The following is a 20780-nucleotide window of genomic DNA, read 5'->3' as shown; positions in this document are numbered from 1 at the left end:
AGTTAACACTCCATAGATTCTCTACAGCTGAAATTGTAGGACGTTGGGTCAGGAGTAGAGATCCCTTGGCTCCTATACCCTTCACCACTGGGATTAACAATGGTCTAAGATAAAAGAACCCAGGAATAGCGGCATGATTTGAAGTCCATTGAAGTCAATGGGTGGCATTTGATGGTCACCATGGCTGAGCACTGAAACTTAGAGCCAAAAACTCTTGAGTTCTAATCCTGGATCCTCAACCCCCATTTTGTGTGTCCCTGTTTTTGTCTCAGTTTTTTCCCATTTGTGAACTTACTGTTCTACCTCAAAGGGTGTTATGAGTATTCATTATTTAATATTTGTACAATGTTTTGAAGATGTAAATTACTGCAGTATAGAGACCCTAATTCAACAGAGCACTTATGCGTATGGCAAACTGTAGGCTTGTGCTTCAATCCCATAGAAGTCAGTGGGGATCTGTGTTGGGGTAGCAGTCTGCCTGTGTGCAGTCAGTTGTAGGATCAAAAGCCCAAAAATGCAAAAAGAAATTATGATCTCTACAAAAAATTGTGTAAACTTGTGAACAGTCATTCAAAATGCCATGCATCTGTGTAAGTGCTCTAAATATTTTAAACAATTTTAATCCTTTTACATGGGTATTCATGATATTCCTCTGCCCTGACCCCCGCCACACACCCAGCCCTCTGCCCTGATCCCTGCACCCCCACAACCCCAGCCCTGACTTCTGCACCCCCCATGCATACCCAGCCATCCCACACCCTGACTCTTGCACCCTCTCACACACTTCCAGCCCCCGTTCTGACTCCTGCACCCCCCACACATACCTAGCCCCCCACACTCCATGCCCTGACTCTTGCACCCCCCACATCCCAACCCCCACCCTGAGCACCAAACGGGAGCTCCTGCACCCTCCCCCCACACACACACATTCCCACCTGCACCCCCAGTTTGGGGTCCTGGCAGCCGGCCCCACTCAGCCCGCTACCAGTTGGGGTCCCGGCTGCCGTCCCCTTACCAACCAGGGTCCCGCAGGCCCCGCTCAGCCCGCTGCCAAACTAGGTGAACGGAGCCCCAGGCTGGCAGTGGGCTGAGTGGGCTGGTGGCGTAAGATCAGCATTTTAATTTAATTTAAAATTAAGCTTCTTAAACATTTTGAAAACCTTGTTTACTTTACATACAACAATTATAAGTTATATAATATTGACTTAGAGAGAGAGACCTTCTAAAAAACGTTAAAATGTATTACTGGCACGCGAAATCTTAAGTTAAAGTGAATAAGTGAAGACTCAGCACAGCACTTCTGAAAGGTTGCCGACCCCTGTGGTGGTACTTTCCAGCAGAGACTGGCCAGGTACATAAAAATAATGTAATGCAAATATGTGGCTAAATCTTTTTGTACTGGAATAAACAATTCTCCAGTAATTCTTACTGGTTTCAGAAGTATTTTCTCACTTGAATGTATTAATCATACTGTTTTATATTGGTATTTCTAGACTTGTCAAATTGCGTATCTTGGAGTTAAGAGAAAATCATTTGAAAACTCTACCAAAGTAAGTGAGACTTAATGGTTTTTTTTTTTAACTAAGTTCTGTCCTGAAGTTCACAAACAATGTAAAATATTTCCACTGATAATTGTGCAATCTGGTTGAGTTATTTTTATGTAAGTTATATTTATGTAAGTTATTTTTTTCTGTTGTGTAAAGAAACTACATATTTATGGAATATGTTAGACAAGAAGTTGTTGTGCATGCAAGTGGTGAGCAAATCACATATGGAGGGGGATGGAGACAGGTAAAACATTACTCCACAAATTAATGTGTATAATTCAATATGCATCATTTTAAAATAAAAAACCTAAACAAAATTGGCCAATGAAGGATGCAAAAGTTAGGGCAAAACACTTGTGACCTTAGCTTAGTCAACAATACTTTATTCATAAGATAGCTAACAGTTCAGTAATTTGTTGAAAATCAGTATTTGTCAAACCTTGCTAGTGTCCCATTATATGTGACTTAATTTACCTTATAAGCAGCACTTTTAAAAAGAAATGCACATATCAAAATACCTTTTGAACATTAGAGATTTTAAGGGGAACATTTGTCTTCGTTTGTCTGATTACAGCTCTCATTGCTTTCTGAGGGCAGAATTTGTCCCTGGTGTTTTCTAAAGGAAGGTAACATTTTTCTGAGGTTGAAAGGAGATTTTTAACAATAGTTAGGAGTAATTTTTCTGTATAAACTATGTCCACTCTTCTAGAAATCATATAACTTTGGTGAAAGAAACAAGATGTTATGCTGTTACTGAGAAGGCATTAAAATATGGGCCCTGTCCAGCAAAGTACATGTGCAGCCATTGAGGATTTGCATGACCTGGAAGGCAACATTTATTTCTGTACACTAGACCAATTTTGCAGAAGTCAACCTCTTGTACAAAGGACTAAAATAAAATGCAAATTTTCAACAGGCAGGAAACTCCTGTAACAATCAGCAACTCCTTGTAAACCTGCTACACAATCATTTATCATTTTTTATCCTTTCCAGCTACTGATGGTCAGTGGTTGTTTTGAGTGTTCAAGAATGCAGGATCAGCTCCCTCCAATAGAACTTATGCTATCAATGGTAGTCTATATCTCTGGCCCAATCCTACTTCCAAAAATGGAGAGTTTTGTCATTGACTTCAGTTGCAGCAGGATTGGGTACAGATTGTGTGCTGTCACAATTAATGCTAGGGAGTCACATATTTCATAGCTTGTATAGGCTGATCTTATCACACACACCAGGGCTTATTGTATTACAGGGAGCTCCTGGATGGGAATGGAGGGATGTAAGGAGTACACACACATTCTCCTCTCCCCCACCCACCACAGACTCCCTGTGTACTGCCCTGCCATCCCCTCTTTTTCAGGGATTCCCTGCAACCCCACAATATCCACCCACCACAGTTGCTTGTGTGCCCCATTCTCCCTGACATACCAGTACATTGTGTGCACCCCTATTTCCACTTTCTTCCCATGCCAGGAGCTCTGGGTACCCCTCTTCTCCCATACCAGGTTCCCTCAATCTTCCCCTCTTTTCCCCTATGTTCCCCATTTCCCCCATCCTCCCATACCAGAATCCTCCAACCTCCTCTTCACCAGGGATTCTGTGTGCCCCATTCCCCCCTACTCTGTGGGGCTCTGTGGCTTCCCTTTCTCTGTTTGAAGGTCCCCTATCCCCCTCCCTTACAGGAATGCTGAGTGCAATCTTATTCCCCCCTTTTCACCCCATGCCTCCCATTTCCCCCTACCCCTACACCGGGGTCTTCCAATATTCCCCCACCTGAGATTCTGTGTGCCCCCCATGACAGTGTCACTCATTCCCTCCATGGCAGGGGTTCAATGTGAATCCTCATTTTTCCCATTCCTCCCCGCCCCGATGGCAAGAGCTCTGTCTGCCTCCCATTTTTTCTTTCTATTTCCATTTCACCCTCATGTCCGCTTCACCCTTGTGCTAGCGTCTCTGTCAGCCCCCTCCCCCATCAGGGGTTCTGTATGTCCCATACCAGTGTCCTCCATTCTACCCCCATGCCAATGGCTGTGTGCAAACCCCAATTCTCCCTTCCTCCTCTCCCTGCCCCACTATTATTCTTCTTTCTGCCCAGGAAATAAGTAGTTTGGGGTATCAACATGTTAAACTCTCTTGGGAGGATGAACAGAAATGAGTTAGGGGCATTGTTATGCTGGGAGGCAATGAGTACAATAGATCTATAGATAATTCATAGATTCCAAGGCTAGAAGGGACCATTACGATCATTCTAGTCTGACCTCCTGTATAACACAGGTCACAGAAGTTCCCCAAAATAATTCCTAAAGCATGTCTTTTGGAAAAACATCTAATATTGATTTTAAAATTGTCAGTGATGGAGAATCCACCATGACTCCTGGCAAATTGTTCCAATGATTGATTACTCTCACTGTTAAAAATTTATTCTTCATTTCCAGTCTGACCACCTTATTTCCAGTCTTATTACAGAGATGCTTGAGGCTGTGGCTAAGCTAAAGAGTTGGCAGGGGCTTCGTGTGTCTTCCATTTTTCCCTTTTTGGTTTTCTGATTTTCATTACAATCAATAGAGTTCTGGCTATTGATGCTTAGAACATTCCCCTGGAATTTTGGAATTGATTGGATGCAGCATTCAAAAGTTATTGCATTACAGACAGACAAATACCACTAAGTTCAGTGTAGGGCCTTCATAAACTTGGCCAGTTATCACTATGTATGTATGTATGTATGTATTTCTATAATGAATTATGCTTTGCAGGTAAATTTCTAGTTTCTAGGATGGGATTCTATTTAGAAGATTCACAGTGTAGCTTGTCTTCTTAATAACTACATAGCTTCAGTCCTTCAAAACAATGAAACAATACTTTTTTTGAGGTTGATAGGTAGTTTTATTCCCACACTGTGTTTTTCCAATAGTTAATTGCTTCGTAAACAGAATGATGTGGATAAGACATTTCTGGCTTTGCGAATGCTGCACTGACTCTTGTAAAACAGTGAGGAAATTCTAGTTGTCCATATATGTCCTCTGCTCTTTGCTATGGCAGAAAGTATCTATATACCCTGCTAATAAGACCTGGAAATAAATATTATTTCCCTATGTAAATGACTTATTTGAAGGTTGTAGCTAAGACTATAAGAGAAATGGGAAATCTACATTATGAAATATTATAAGGTGAAATTCACCTGAGGTGGAGGACATTGGCAAAAGGTCATTTATACTTCACTTTGGGACTGTAGGTATGGTGGCTATGTAAGGTTGCCTTTGCACCACCTTTATGCCATAGAAGAGTTTTCTGTGTAAGGGAACAAATGAGATGTCCCAGTATAGTGGATTGGCTCCCATTAAAACATAGACTGCAATAGCAGCCAGAGGGATACGCTGCAACCCCTTGTCCTGTTTCCAGGTTAGTAGGTGAATTCCATCTTATGCTTTGCTCAAATTCAGCACAGTTAATTGGGGTATGTATAGAAAATAACAGGTAGCTGAAGACCATAAGACAATAGGCCCTGTCATGAGGGAATGGGTGAGTACTATTGGTGGAGTCCGTGAAACAGAGGGTTGTGGGAATGTGGCACACAGGGAAATTGTGGCAGGGGGAGGATGGATTAAGGGAATGCAGGCTTTTCTAGTGTTTTGATTTGCACCAAAATCAATGGTGTTTCAAAGTTGTTGTGTTACAGCCAAAGAGAAATGCCTCAAGTTGAATGCATTGCTCAGGAAATAAAAGTAGTATTATTATGACCAGTATACTAAATGAAAGGCATGTCTGTCCGTTAAAAGTAGTAGTATTATAAATCAAAATATTCCTTAACACAGCTGTACAAAAAGTCATCTGGATCTTTCATCTACGGACTTGAAAGACTTACATTTTCATTCAGCGATTTGATGAGAGAATTTGGTGATCAAGATTGAGTACACTATTGAGTAAGAGAATCTGGTTGTAGATGGAAATTACTTGAATGATTCTAATGGAAGGCAAAGCATGAAAAGGAGCGAAAAGAGAATTTCATTTTGAGAAATGTAGTTTTGAATATATTTTTTTAAACATGTTGTCTGACCATGCTTCCATTTAAATCAGCTTCTATTGATTTCCTAATAATAGGAGCTGGATTGCCTTATTGGTTTTTTTTTCTATTTTTATATTAAATATAATTTAGAAAAAACATTTTAGGTATAGATATAGGAGAGTAGAAGATACTTGAAATTCTGCATGTCCTCACAGCTGTCTTTGATACTGTATTTTGAAGCAAATATTTGGATTCTTGGCATAGATAAGTATTAAGTACTTTTTTGTTTATTGTAGTTTAACTATTACAATATTTCATGCAAGTACACAGTTCATGATTTCTATTGAGTAAAAAGTATCCATGGTAACTGACTATGAAGGGATATTAAGTTATTTGTATTTACTGTACCTTGCTGAAAGGTGGCTTTCTACGCAAGCAATAAATCTCCAGCATATTTATTTACTACAATTTACATGAAAATGCTCAGTGCTTTCTTTTTCTCTGTTGTTTTAAGATTATCAGAGAAGGACTCGTGGTGTCTGAAAGCATGCCCAAACATTCCAATTTTTTTCTGGATGCTGTCCTGATGGAAATTAGTGATGCATTGTGCAATAAAGTTGTTTTTTAAATAATATATATCTCATAATCCTTTTTAACAGGCCTATAGAACAGTCAGAATAATATATGAAACTGATCTGTTGTATATGGATTAGTAAATATCTTTCTTTCATTTTAAAAGATAGTATTTGGTGTTCCTGTCTTTTGTCTATAGTAATTTCTTTGACAGAAAACATTACACAGTTAGATTTATAAAGTATAATCTTTTTTCCTTGTTTAATTAATTTGCATTGTACTTTGTACAAACATTCTGACAGGATTTTTACTGTAAATTAATCATTCATTTTTGTCTCATTTGGCTTATTTAGTTAATATTTATATTTCTTGCTATGAGCTTTTTAACATGTGGAAATATTAGGAGATTGGAAGCAGTAGAGAAATCATTGACCAATACTGAAAAATTACTTCTAATATTATATTAGTGACCTAAACCGATACATAATGAAATTACAAAAGTATATTTTTTTCTTTGTTACATCTGTTAAATGCTTTGAATAGTTTGAGTTTCGACCGATAATTATGAAACTCAAACCATCTCCCTGTTTTAAGCAACATTACAAACTATTTCACAGGGCCATCTTTTGGCTTAGAAAAATAAACAAGATAACTATTTCTTGATTCTATTTATACAAAGATATAATTCCTCTTTAATCATCCTAAGAATGTTAGAAGTTAGCATCCCCCCTCCCCCCAAAAAAGAGGTGGGGGTAAATACAGAACACCGGGCAATGAAAACACTGACCTAAACAGCAACTAAAGTTGTACGTTGCACAGCAGCGGCTAACTAAGTCATCACCATCCAGGAATAAATTAAGTCTTTCCTTGTTTTATCAGTCTTTGGAAATTTAGTCTCAAAACAGTTGTGTTAATCCTGTTCACTCCAATAGCCCTTTCACATATGATCCTGTAGGGTTCTAATTTGTTACCCTTTCTTGTGTAATGTGTATGTGAATCCACTAGTGCTCTCCATAAATCAACTAACACATTTTTTGGTGATTTTTCAAAACCCATCTACCCCTTGTAACAGTGAAACAAACATGCAGAATTGATGTTACATAATTTATGGACAGCCCCATGTAAGATGTTTTGGCCCAATCCAAATCTCACTGAAGTCAGTGGAAATATTTCTGTTGATATCTGTGGACTTTGGATCAGATTCTTTGTGCTGTGGTGGCATCAGTGTGTAACTTACTTTGCAGAAAAGATTATGCAGTGTCCTTGCTTCCCCAATACCTAGCTGAGTCTGGGAACTATGTGATGATGAGAAGGCTGAAGCTCAATCCAGGGGGAGAGAGGGGGGAAGGAATGTAGGTTGATAGGGGAAGCAATTTGATGAATTGCTAGGGAAAAATTATAACACTTTTATCAAAAGGTGTGCACTTTTAAGGTGCCTTTTGAGCTACTGCCTGTTGTTAGAGTACAAGGTAGTAAATGCTTGCTTGCTTGTAACATTTTTGTCATCCGTAGTGATCTAGGAGATGACAGCCTTTATTTGATATTGTGAACCTTATAATAGTTATCCATGCCTTGCTACCTCCAGGGTGGACTATTGCGATGATTTCTATTTGGTCCTACCCATCACGGAGATCACTCACAGACTTAGCTAGAGGAGAATGTAGCAGATCATTAATCAGAACTGCACTTGCTTCTCATATGGTTCTTAGTGCACTTCAGGAGGTTTGGTTCTATTATGTAAATTGTGATGTAGTTTAGGACCCAGCTACCTTAAACACTGCCTCTCTCCACATCCACCATGACAATTCAGATCAGCTAAGGTGAGTTTTCTGACAGTCTGTACATGCACTCTTTTGAGGACTGGAGACAGTGCAACTTTAATAGAGGTTCCCTAAAATGGAACTCACTCTCTTTGGGGATCTGCCAGAGCCTGAGTTTACCACTGTTTATACAACAGTGCAGAGCACGTCCTATTGATCAAGCATTTACTTTAACTATGGATTGTAATGATGTTATTTACTACTTTAGTTTTGGCAGTGGGGCTGTTTGTGCTATTTTTTTTATTATGGAAAGTTTATTTTAATATGATGTTAGATTTCATGTACATCCTGCACCCAGGGCTATGGAGAATGATACAGTGATATTATTATATAAGTAAATTACATAATTAACTGTGATACACTCATACTTGTGTAACAGTACTAGGGGTCTTGAGCCTCCAGATCTTAGTGAGCAGCATGATCTTACACAATTGGGTAGGACTGCCAGAGTGCTGCGGGATACAATATTTTGGCAAAGTGAGAGGCACCCACACATGTAGTATATCATTTGTATAGAAGTAATAGCCGGTAAAGAAAAAAGCAATTAAATACACTTCTCTTTCTCTCTCAATTTTTTTTCATTTATATTTTTGCACTTTGTATAATATATAAACTAAGGTGTTACCTTGATCTTGCTGGGAGTTCCACATATGAAAAGACTTCTGCATCAGAAGTAGATTATTAGAAAGGCTAAAGAGGTTTTTATGCCTCTTGCAGAGAAAATGTCAGGACTAGTCTTTTAGTGCTGAACAGGTTGAATATTCTTAAACAGTCCCATTGAAGTAAATGAGTAAGTACTTCACAACATGACCAAAGCTTGCAAAATTGGCCTAATAACAATTTTGTATCAGTTTTATATTAGTCTTAGGTAACAATATTACCAGTACATTCTTTCATAAAAGAGAGAGAGAGAAAAGTGTGTTTTAACTGTCTGTTCCCTTACCAGACGTGTCCCTAATGGATTTCATTATTAAATCAGTGAAGCTACAGTTGTTCATAACTTCATTGCATATTCAGAACTGGACAGGTGTGAATAAGTAATTTCCATTATCCTGCCTACAAGATTAGTTGTATGGCACTTGTTTTGTAAATGAAATTTATATCCCAACATTGTTATACAATTACAATTAAAAAAGTTGGCAAAAATTGCTTTCTAAGAGCTCTTTTTCTTTAGACTGATATGTAGAATAAGATGTGACATTAGGAAACAAGATGCTACAAAATATGTCCTATGTTTGGGGTGTGTCCTTGCAACTACAGTCTATGGTGCCCCAGATCCATCCCATAATTTGCAATCTTTTGTTCAAGGTTTTCAATACAGATGAGACTGTAGCTTTATTCTTTTGTTATATACAGTCTGAATATTGAGATGTGATTTTCATATACATTTGCTAGAATCATAATGGTTTTATGCAAAAAGTTCTCTGCTTTTTAATAGGTACATATTTGACACACAGAGACTACTTCTCTGACAGACCAAATAGCCCTTATATTGTAGGTGCTTCCCTTTTTGGTTCTTTGATGTGCTTTTTTGTCCATTATTATTAATTAAAGGGTTGTTCTACACTACTCATGTTTGGTGCACATACAAATTCCTCTTTTAACTAGGTATTCTGCTAATTCTTTTAAGTGGATTCAGCTTTATTACTATTTTATAAACTGAAAAATAGGGGGGGTTCAACAGAAGATTAATATGAAATATGAAAACATGAAACAGAGAAAAAGTAGGTTGGTTTATTTTGCTATGCTATTATTGCTATAAAAAGCCTTGATGTTTACCGTTTTATTTCTTCTGTCTAATAAAACACATGATGCACCACATAAAAATAGATTTTGTCAAATATATCATTTTAAAATAAATTGAAATTAGCAGTACATGTTCTGTATGTAACTAAGCAATCTCCTGGCTGTTGACATTTTAGATGAATTATGTATTTAATATTTTTAATTCGGTCTACATTAAAACTTGTACTAGACATATTAGATCATTAATCATTACAAAGAGGCATTTATAAGACTACAGCATTATATAGTTACAGTACTTTGGGATCAATTGTGCCTTTAAGGCATTGGTCCTCATTAAGGATTATGAACAGGTACAACACTCTGCTATGAAGCAGGTACAATGCCTGTATCAGATACAATGCTTTGCAGAGCTAAAAGAGTGCAAACCTTATGCCACATAATTACAAGATTCAGCATACTCTTTTTTTTTTCTCTGTGACCTTATTTGCCCCATCTGTTCAATCTGAAGATGCAAGAGCCACTGTGGATAATAGCCTTGTGCATTCCTTGTGACCAAGAGACTGCCATTATTGCCCAGAAACTGTGAGGGGATACAAGGAATGGGAGTGCCTCTCCCACTCCTCCCAAGTTGTGAACTTACATAGTGCCCATACACGATTTGGCCTTGGTATTTTTGACTGGACCATTCTCACTGCTGACATTCATACTGATGTATGAAATCTAAAAGTATATTAGAAGATTATTATTAATAAAGGACAGTGTTTCATCAAAAGTAATGCATTTGATCCTCAGTGGCTAGATAGCATACTCAGGTACATGCTGATATGTGGAGTTTGCGGTTATATTTTATGTAAATGTGTGTGTAACCATAAGTTGTGTACATTCTTAGCCTATGTAAAGGCCTATTCATCTCACTGTTACCCTTATTCTCCATTTCCCCTCTTATTTATAATGTCAGTTAGTGTGCCTTGTCTGAAATTAGATTGTAAGATCACTGGAGTAGGGAACCTGTGTCTTTCTATATCTATATGATTGTAAAGTGCCTAGCACAATTGGTCTGATCCTGTGTCTGTCTGTGTTCATATCTTTTTGAACCTACTTACCAAACATTGTTTCCAAGAGAAGAATCTCAAAAGTGCAGCCTTTAAAAGTATAAGGTTTGACCCTACACTTGTTACTCAGGTAAAACTCTCTTTAACTTCATTATAAGACTCAGCCCTTTTATGATTTTGACTGCAAGTACAGAATACAATCCTGTAAGAGCTCCATATATGGAACTCCCTCTAACTCCAATAGGGAGTTCCATGTGAAGACTGATCTAATCATGACTCTCAAATTTGCATGATTATTTCAAAATCTAAGGTGCATAAAGTATTTCATTAATTGAGTTTGAGGAACTGTCTGTACAGCGTAATGTACCCATAAGGTTTTCTGCAGTTTTGGAAGTGGAGTTTACTAGATGTGTCTCGCCTTCAGGTTTTAGATTTTATATATATAAAATCAGTATCAATGTCTCTATGAATTTTTATTCATATGTTTAAATAATACAGAAATCTTTATGCTACTAATTGTTATGTAAGTGAGCTCTTACACTATGTAGAGTCAACTTTACTTTGTAGAGCCACATTGGCAATCACCATCTTGAATTTAGCTGTGTCATCCTAGACCTGCAGTTTGAAGGATGTGTGTTTTTGGACACGTGGGTTCAATACATTAAGTAATAGGCAGCAGATCTTCCACAATTTCAATCAGTTTGCCTCTAGTAAAACAGAAATGCAAAAGTGTTGGCATTCAAACTAGGTGTAAATTTACAATATAGAAAAAGGATGTGGTTTTGCTCTCTTAGCGGCAAATAATATATGACTATCTATTTTCTCAATCTTCCTGTCTCAGTAAATGTTCATATTGATCAGTTAGTCTCTTTCAGAATTACTACTGAATGTTCTTTTAATAGCCATTTTAACTTTGTTTTCCAAGGGCATGACTGGTGCACTGGTAGAAGAGAGTACAGGGGACATAAGGCACCCTCTTACTCTCCTGTACCGGTGAACTATAACATCATTTTCTGCAAGGGGAAACAAGCTACTCAAAATTACTACATATTCCCCTCACACAGATGGGCAGGAGAGTGCAGGGAGTGGGTGGAGCCTTTATTCCACCTCCCCAATGTGGCTGGTGGCATATTTATACTAGCATGTTGGGAAAGGTATCCTGTGAAAGTATAGACTTATTAATGTTTACTCCTTTCCTAGAGTGGTGGGGCGTCTCAGAGGGAATTTGTCAAAATAACCACCCCAGTCTGCTTTTGTAGCAGCAAAATAATTTACTGCGCCTTGCTATGGGCTGGGTCTAGCCCAATGTGTTTCAGGTGTAATAGCAAATATACAAAATCCAGAGATTCAAAGGTCTTCCATCAATATTCTGCATTCTGTTCATGTGCGCCTAAGGAAAATTCTGTTACTTGTGTCAAGACACTGCTGAGTTGCTATGCATACCTGGTAAATCTCCATCAATCCTTCAAATGGAGTTGATGGAGACTTTTACAACATGGTTCAAAATGAATCTTCAAATTCCATTTCAAATGTTATAATAATTGGCATAAATTTTTCTAACAACCACATTTAAGCCCGATTTGGATACTTCTGCTTTAGAAACTCATTAATTTGCATTGAATTATGTATATCCTTAGATAAAATCCTGTCCTGAATAGTCGTTGTTCATCAGAGTAACAAATGTGTCACTCCTAAATTGAATGTTTGGGGACATTAATATCCTGTTGACTTTCTGAGAGGAATATCAGTGTTTCACATCTTATGAAATAATATGCATAATGACACTTGCTTTTGTTTAGACTGGGCAGCCAGAAAAATCTGTTTACACTTTAATGCACTCAAAGATTTCTGCAAAAGATAGCAGTGTATTTAGAGTGATGTTTGCTCTTTCTGATGTGTGATGATTAGAGAAAATACTTTTCCAGGGTTTCCTGGGAGTCCTTCAGATAGAGATGAAGTAGTATTAAACATTAAAGAATGCCAGATAGGATAGGTAATAAATATAATTGTGAACAAATAGTGAATCGTTAGCAATAAATCTGAGAAATAGAGATTACTATTAATTTTTGAAAAGTATTCTTATTTCTCTTATTCATCATAGTGAGTCACTGTTTCCCACCTAAAACAGTAGCTCACCCTCCTACTGCTTCCATGGTCCTGACAGTGGGAGCTGACACTGACATAATGGAATTATGTTACGCTTTCAGGAAACAGTGTACAGTGGAGACATTTTCAAAGATGCAGATGTTTAGAGGTTCATGTGTTGGAAACACAGGACAACTAGAAAATAATGTTACCCTTTGATGACTTTTTGCATATCTACCTCTCTATGTCTCAGGATTCACTTGCCTGGCAGGCTAGAAAAGGCCATGACACTGGAACAAATTCTGAAAAGTAGCCTCTATAATTTCAGGCATAATTTGTTTGCAGTAGTTTTCTCAGGTGCAACATCTCATCCAGGTTTTTGTATATTCATATTGTACACCTTGTATTTGAGCATCCAAACTACATTTGCTCAGGCAAATTGAGTAGTGGGGTGACGATGCATTCTGCAAAATTGAGGCTGTAAGTTTTTGATCAGGGATGAGTCCCCTTTAAATATTTAGTCAGAAGACTATATGGTTCAGATCCTTCACTATGGTCAAGGAGCCTTAAGCCATCCTTGTTCTTCCCACAATCGTGGGTTTGTCTTCTTTTACTGACATGTTTTTTCTCTGAATATAGCTTTAAATATTTCAGTTTTGCCCCTATGGTTAAGTTATTGTTGTCAGTAGTATGTTGTGGAAATACTATACTCAAATGGAGAACTTCAGAATGTTGAAGGTTTGAATTGGGTGGTGGATCAGCACGTAACATCCACATTCTGGGCAAGGCAAAATCCTGGTGGTTTTAAAAAATTTCTAAGAACGGTAAGTCTTTATCATGACTAAGAGAAATAAGATTGCTTTTATATAGTAACAGTCTTTTCAATATCTCTTTGGAGATTGTTGTTTTCTAATATGTTTGTCAATCATATTAAAGAAGTTTTGAAAGGTTGTTTTTTTACTTCGTATATTATCTCTGTCCCTTCTATTTGTGATCATTTTAATGCAGTTGTCCTTCATTGCTGAAATCTTGTACTGACCAATTGGAGGGAAAATGAAATCACTTTATAGGATATGATTACTGTAGTCGTTTTTTCCTTGTGTTAAGATGTACTTTACAATGTAAATTAGCCTATTTACATTTATGTACTTTCAATCCTCTAATGTGAATTAATGCTTATAAAATATGTTCTATAGAATGTAGGACTTATGTGTGTGATTGCACTGTATTTGTTTTCAACTGTAATAAAATATATTGATGTAAAAGTATAGACTGTGTTTTTTGACACCAACAAAGTCTTATTTCAAAGGATTACTAATAAAGAAACATTCTATCAGGAATTGAGGCCACTTGATAAATCATTAAGACTTGCCTGTGAATATGTGATAAATAGTGGTAAAAATTATGTGTAATATTTTGCTTTATTTTCTATCTGCCTCTTTGAATGTCTCAAGTTGCAGCACATCTCTGTTTTACCTTATATTTAGCTGCTGTTTTATTTTTACATAATTGAACATATATATTCTAGCATCATAAAGAACATTTTCCACCAAATTATATGCAAAAAGAGTATCCGTTCTATTTTGGACAATATTTTATCATTAAAATTTTGAATTTTACTTCAGTGAGGCCAAGATTTCAGCCCAAGAATGCAAAGCAATTTCAGGCGTGTTATACCACTTGCCAAGGGAATATTATGAAAACCTCATTCATTGGATTTACCCTTATTATCAGACAGAAAAGTACTAAGACTTTGACCAACTAGAAGAGAGTGGGATCATTGAGGGATCAGCGGTGAACCCAATAAGAGGTATATGAGGGAGTCTTGTGACATTTACTTCCACTTGAATCTGAACCAAATATACAATAAGTGAGAAATTGGAATATCACCATAGAACAGATACAAACTCTCCAGCATATTATAGAAACTACTGGCTCACATGTTTTCTGCCATGGTAGGTAGCATGGGGGATTAACCATGGGAGTAGGAGTTAGGAGACCTGGTTTCTAGTCCCAACTCTTCCATTGCCTAATGATGTGGTTTTGGGCAAGTTGCTTCATCTCTCTGGGCTTGTCCATACTGGCATGCTAAATCTGCGCTGCTGCGATGGATGCAGTGGGAAGACACAATAAGTCTATGGGAGAGCACTCTCCTGACGACTTCAGTACTCCGCCTCCCCAAGAGCATCTCCCACTGATATAGCGCAGTGTAGTCACCGTGTTAGGTCAATGTAAGCTGCGTTGCTCCGGGGAGGTTGGAGGGGGGATTTTTTCACACCTCTGAGCAATGCAATTTACATCGACTTAAGTAGCAGTGTAGACCAGGCCAGAAGGTTCTGTTTCCCCTGTATGCATTAGCAGGAATAATTAAGGGGTTTTTTTAAGATAAATTAGTTAATATTTTAAAGCACTTCAATCATTTTAGGGGTTATATGAGCACTAAGTATTAGTTATTTTTTTAACTTTCTCCACCTAAATTTACATTGGCATTTGTGTTATTCTTAAATGACTACTTAATTTCTGAAATACAGTACCAAAGTGCAGTCTGTTCACAAATTCACACTGGATAAGCATATTTTGTATATATAATATTGGAATGGCACCTGTGAGAATACAGTCTACTCCCCATTTCCATCCCTCTGCCCCAACAGATTATTACATGCTGGACTGTAATACTCAAGGCCACTAGTTAACCAATCTCACTATGTTAGCTGTTTTGTGTATGCATTTAGTGTTCCTGTGAGCTTGTTTGTTGTTTCTAGAAGGATAATTAGATTGGTTTAGGTGGAATATTCAGCTCATTTCCAATTGTGAGATGGTCTTAGCAGTTAAACTCTTCCATATAGCACTGTTCATGAACTAAAGTCATTCTCTACTTCAGTGTGGTCTGTCCCTTCAGCAACCTTCAACTTGATTGTAGACAGGGACGTGAATCACAAAAAGCAGCAAAGGTCTGTTAGTCTATAAGGTGCCACAGGACTCTTTGCTGCTTTTACAGATCCAGACTAACACGACTACCCCTTTGATATGTGAATCACAAAGTTCAGATTGTTTGTACTGTACAGAACATTGCCATTGTCCCGCTGCCTGTTAGTTGAAAGAATGCAGGAGAGGTGTCTGAGACAATGTATTCTGTTTTATTCAGTGATGCTTGGTTACAGAATTGATTATAATTAATATTTTTAGGACAAAATATTGCCCCTTTCTCCCCAGACTCCTTTGTTGGGTTGGGAGTCCTAAAGGCAGAAGAAATGCAGTGGAACTATCACACAGGGGAACTGTACATCTCTTTGGGGCCAGAGCTGTACTCTGTACAGTTCGCTTCTCTCTGCAGCAGCAAATAGGACAGTTTAGATGAATGTGAAGGATAGGCCAGGGAAGGAGCCAGTAGACATGTCACCATGTGGATCCATAGCATGAGGCCAGATCACGTCCTGCTGCTCTGTGAAGGACACAAAGAATCCCCTTGCCTTGTGAACCTGTACAGCAGTGGAGCATAACTGCAATCATTGTGTTCCACAGAGATCAGGGACTGCTCCTTAAAAGGAGTCAGGGAGGAGAGAGAGAGGAAATGGGACCATCACCCTGCATCTATTCCATATTGTCGCATGGAGCTGTCTAGATGCACTATGCCGTCCAGTATGAAAGCAGCAGGCACCCAACTTCTCCTGTGCACCAGGAAGCTCTGAGAAGAATGCAAGCTGTGCCAGGGCATAATATAGCCACAAATTCTCAGCTACAGCGCATACAGGGACCCCAGCTGTCACTACAGCCCATATTTTTTATTATGGAGAGCTTCTGTAGATTGGGAGAAAATCCTTATACTTGACCCCTTTTAAATCTCTTGTGCATCATTTATATATGAAGCTCTATGCTGGGGAAGGAGCTGGAGGTTGCTGACAGGTTTGTCCTTATTTGGATCATTTTATTTTCATCTCTCCACAGAAATTCTCTGCAGAGATTTACTATGAAAAGCATCAAGTCTATTCTGTTCATCTGTTTCAATGCTACAACTCTCTTCCATATAGAAATACAACAATAATGTTTTATCAACAAGTGATTTTTAAAATTATTCCTTAAACTGGTCTTTCTGATTCACCAGATCTTCAGTAGCTGCTGGAATATATTACTTGCTTTTCATAGCCTTCTATATACCTCCTTTGGATCTTACACATCCATTTCAATATAGCTACCCAGGTAAGGCAAAATGTTTCCGCTACTATTTTTCTGCCATAAAAATGATCTTGCCTCCTTTCTGATAACTTTAATTAACTTTAATTTTTAAAAACAAAGATAAGATGAAGGATCAACTTACCTTTGACAAGATGTCATTCCTTCTTCTCTGATGCGGTTGCTGCAGACCAGAATAGTATCTGCAAAGTCAAGATCAGTTTATTATTTCTACAATTGATTCAAAAAAGTTTATCATCTGAGAGAGCTCATTTTAAAGCCTAATCCATAATAGTCCTTAATGTGTGGATCTTGTCTGTAAAAATGGTGGTGTGGGATTCCATGTTTTTGCCTTCACAGCTATGTCCAAATCAACTCAGCTCAGTTTGCAAGTAAACTCAACTTGGAATCTAAGAGTCAAAATGGGTTGTTTTTGTCTCATGCAACATCACTAATAAAGGCTCTGCAGGGACAAAACAGCCCTGAGTTACACCTGTACAACTGCATTGACTTAAAACCATGACCCAAATTACACTTGTATTATATGGTATAACTTTTTAGAAATGAATAAACAAATCTGTTGGTGATGCACAAGAAGGAATAGAATCCAGTTCATACTTTTTTAGCTGTGTTCTTTTTGTTAAGCTAAGAGGTGAAAAAGTGGTCAAAACATATTTTTGCCACTAAAGTAAATAGATGAAAGAATGCACACAGAGAGAAAATCAGTTGAGTAAGAAGGTACCATTTTCACACTATCATGCTTTTAAGAATGGTAGGGGTAAATCCGTATAAAGTTCCAAATTTTCACTCATTTTTACTTTGGGGGAAAAAACCTTGTGTTTGCAGATTGCAGCAGGCAAAAAAAGTTTATTACCCTGTACAACCTCCATCTAAAAACTGTTTTTGGGAGGTGAGAAAGCAGTGCACTCTGAGTTATTATCTTGCCAACTTTCTAACTCCTAATGGTAAAATACCATAAGTATTACAATTCAGGTGTAAATCTTAAAGACACTGTGCATAAGATAACAAAATGGAATTATTAGCTGACTTTATTAATCTATTTGGTATAGGTAAAAACACATACATATTTGTGAATTTGCATGCAATATATGAAACATGCCTGAAAAGAAAAGAATCCCACTGATATATTTTCAAATAGAGTTCAGCTATCTTTTCTTACACCTTAGTGTAGCAATTCTGTATATTGCTTTTCTGAGACATGTCAGAGTCTTTGTAAGAGAATTTTAAACATTTTGCCGTATGTTTTAGGAATAAATTATGTCATACTTTACCCATTTCTTTAGCCTTAAGCAGTCACATTCCTATCTTTCTGGTAACATCTCTGCAGGAATTTTTCAATAATTTTGTTTAGAAGATACTCAGAAATCAGAGTAATTGCACACTCAGTTGCTCTTTACAAATGTGGATTGAGCAATACAATTGTTATAATTAAGTGATTTAGAAGCACAAGTCCCATAGGAGTTAATGGGTCTTGTGCTCTTAAGTCACTTAGGCACTATTGAAAATCTCATATTAAAGGAAAAATCCTAAATTGGTGTAAATTGTCATTGAAGTCAGTGGAGCTATGGTAAATTATACCTGCTGAGGATCTGCCCCTAGGTGTCTATATATGGATTCAGAAGTCTAATCTTACATTCCTATTATTTAAAATGTAGGCCCATTCCTTTAACATCTCTTCCTAGCTTATTATAAAGGTTCTACTTGGTTTCCTATCTTTGGAAGCTACAAATGTTTTCATCCTGGTTGATGACCTATTTACTTGAAAAATCAGCTCTAGCTGAATTTAATAAATCATCTTCTAGAAGACTTTGGCACTAGATCAGTAATGTGCTGCCAATATTTATTAAGTGGTGTCCTCAAAATAGCTCCCTGTTAAGCTGTGATAAATCCTGTGTAGTAGGGGTCCATGTGCTTCTAAGGAGTGGGGCCGGCAAATGTATTCATTCGTTTTCCTAGTATTAAAAAAAAAATGCTTTCTCAAGGTGAGGTACTCTGCTCCTGATAAATATACTGGCTAGACCTGATGCAAAGGGAATAGACAGCTGTCCTAAAGTAAATGCCCTTGTGGAAGGGAATCCCAGCCTGACACAAAGCCAGTTAATGCTGGTACTCTGACTTCTGAAGTAATAAGCATGTGGAGAGGGGGCATGTCCAGAACTTCTTGTACTTCAATATTCTGGACCAATAATTCTCTTATAAATTAGACGCAGCTCCATTTTAGGAGTTGGGATGAACTGGTCCCTATCTGTCCTATGATTGGAGGAGAGCAAAGATGACTTTAAGCTAACTTTGTCCAACAGGATTCCAGGATCTGGCATCCTATTTACATTAATAGCATAGCAGAGTGTTTATGTTGTTTAACATGTGAGGTGGGCAGAGGAAGTGGAAAGTAAAAGTTGAAACCTTGAGGGTGGATTGAAAGGTTTCCTTGCCCTGGATTTTTTTGTTTTGTTTTTATTTAGTTAAATACATAACATTTGATGCAGTCTGGTGCATTCCTGAATCCGTAATTTTGCTCTTACATGAGTCCCAGGGATATAATTGCTGGCAGGGATTTAACAATATAGTGAACACACAGAAGAAGTTGACATTTCAGAGGCAAGGAAATCATCCCAACCTTCCTTCCTTTCAGTTAGGTGGTGGAATTTTAAAAGAGCATTGAGAGCTTTTTCCAGCACAACTTGGAATTAAATGCACTGAGTAATTCCTTATGACTCTTATTAGTGAGGCTTGATATGTTTACATCAGGTCTGCAGCGGTATGTATGACATTTTTAAAGGACTTTGTGCAAAACTTCTTTTGTCGGTTTGATCTCCTAGAGATATTTTTGGTTCTGTACATTAAATCCTAATAAAACCCAGAATGTGAACATTCCTTAATGTTGACGTTTGGATTTGGATTTGAACTTGTGAATAGATTCCATCTCTGTAATGGACCATCTAGATTTTGTTTGGACCTTTTTAGCCAGGATGTTAATTAAGCTAATTACTTTCCAATTACTCTGCAGTATGTTAAGAAGTCTGTTGTGTACTTAGATTTGTCAGATCATCACTGGTCTCAATACTTAGCTGATCCAAAAATCAAAGGGTCTCTTTCTGTTCTCTGAGTATGTGTTTCTTGAGATGCCATCTTTGTTTGCTTCAGTGATTATTCTGACACCAGCAGTTATTTGTACTTCATGTCATAATGCGGAATTGATTCCTCTGGCTTTGCCTCCTCTTCTGAGATACACCTCTACCCTGAAATAACGCTGTCCTCGGGAGCCAAAAAATCTTACCACATTATAAGTGAAACCATGTTATATCGAACTTGCTTTGAGCCATCGGAGTGTGCAGCCCCCCCCCCCCCCCCGGAGCGCTGCTTTACTGTGTTATATCCAAATTCATGTAATATCAAGTCGCGTTATATCGGGGTAGAGGTGTAGTTTTATGTGATACATGGAAGTGGTTTAGTATATTCCGCCTCTTAAAATTAGGTCAACATGCTGCTCATAAACTAAGCCTCTTCACTGGCATAGTAGTAGCAATATTATTTCTTTCTCCTGACATTCTGACCATCTCTCCTCTCCTCCCCCTCTACCTCAAACTTCTTTACTCGCTTCACATCTTATTCCTCATCATATTGCACAACTCCATCTCTGCCTGTGGCACATATCTGTTCTCAAGTCCTCTTGTTCCTTCTGCCTTTGCTTTCTCAAGTCTTCTGTTTGACTGTCTTCCTTGTATTTCTCTCCCAATCTCCTCTCCAGGTAGCCCCATTAAGTCTG

The 20780-nt window shown here is 37.8% G+C and overlaps 1 protein-coding gene across 16 annotated transcripts in view; it reads left to right on the top strand.

Annotated features, from left to right (window-relative positions):
• Positions 1 to 20780, top strand: part of LRRC7 (leucine rich repeat containing 7) — a 345675-nt gene that overhangs the window by 168780 nt on the left and 156115 nt on the right. For 13 of the 16 annotated variants that reach the window (XR_005583710.1, XM_039484896.1, XM_039484891.1 and 10 more), the window contains exon 7: positions 1494 to 1550. Coding sequence is in view for 15 of the 16 variants with exons in the window: in XM_039484896.1 (XP_039340830.1) it covers positions 1494 to 1550 (57 nt within the window). In the remaining variant the exon portion in view is untranslated. Of the gene's footprint in view, positions 1 to 1493; positions 1551 to 2256; positions 2384 to 6061; positions 6150 to 14557; positions 14601 to 20780 lie in introns of those variants that run through there. The other 3 variants (XM_039484907.1, XM_039484906.1, XM_039484905.1) reach the window with 3 other exon arrangements.

This window comes from Mauremys reevesii, linkage group 8, assembly GCF_016161935.1.
Source record: "Mauremys reevesii isolate NIE-2019 linkage group 8, ASM1616193v1, whole genome shotgun sequence".
NCBI classification, from domain to species: Eukaryota; Metazoa; Chordata; order Testudines; family Geoemydidae; genus Mauremys; species Mauremys reevesii.
Note: the sequence above shows the minus strand (reverse complement) of the source record. Positions and strands in the feature narration are given on the sequence as shown.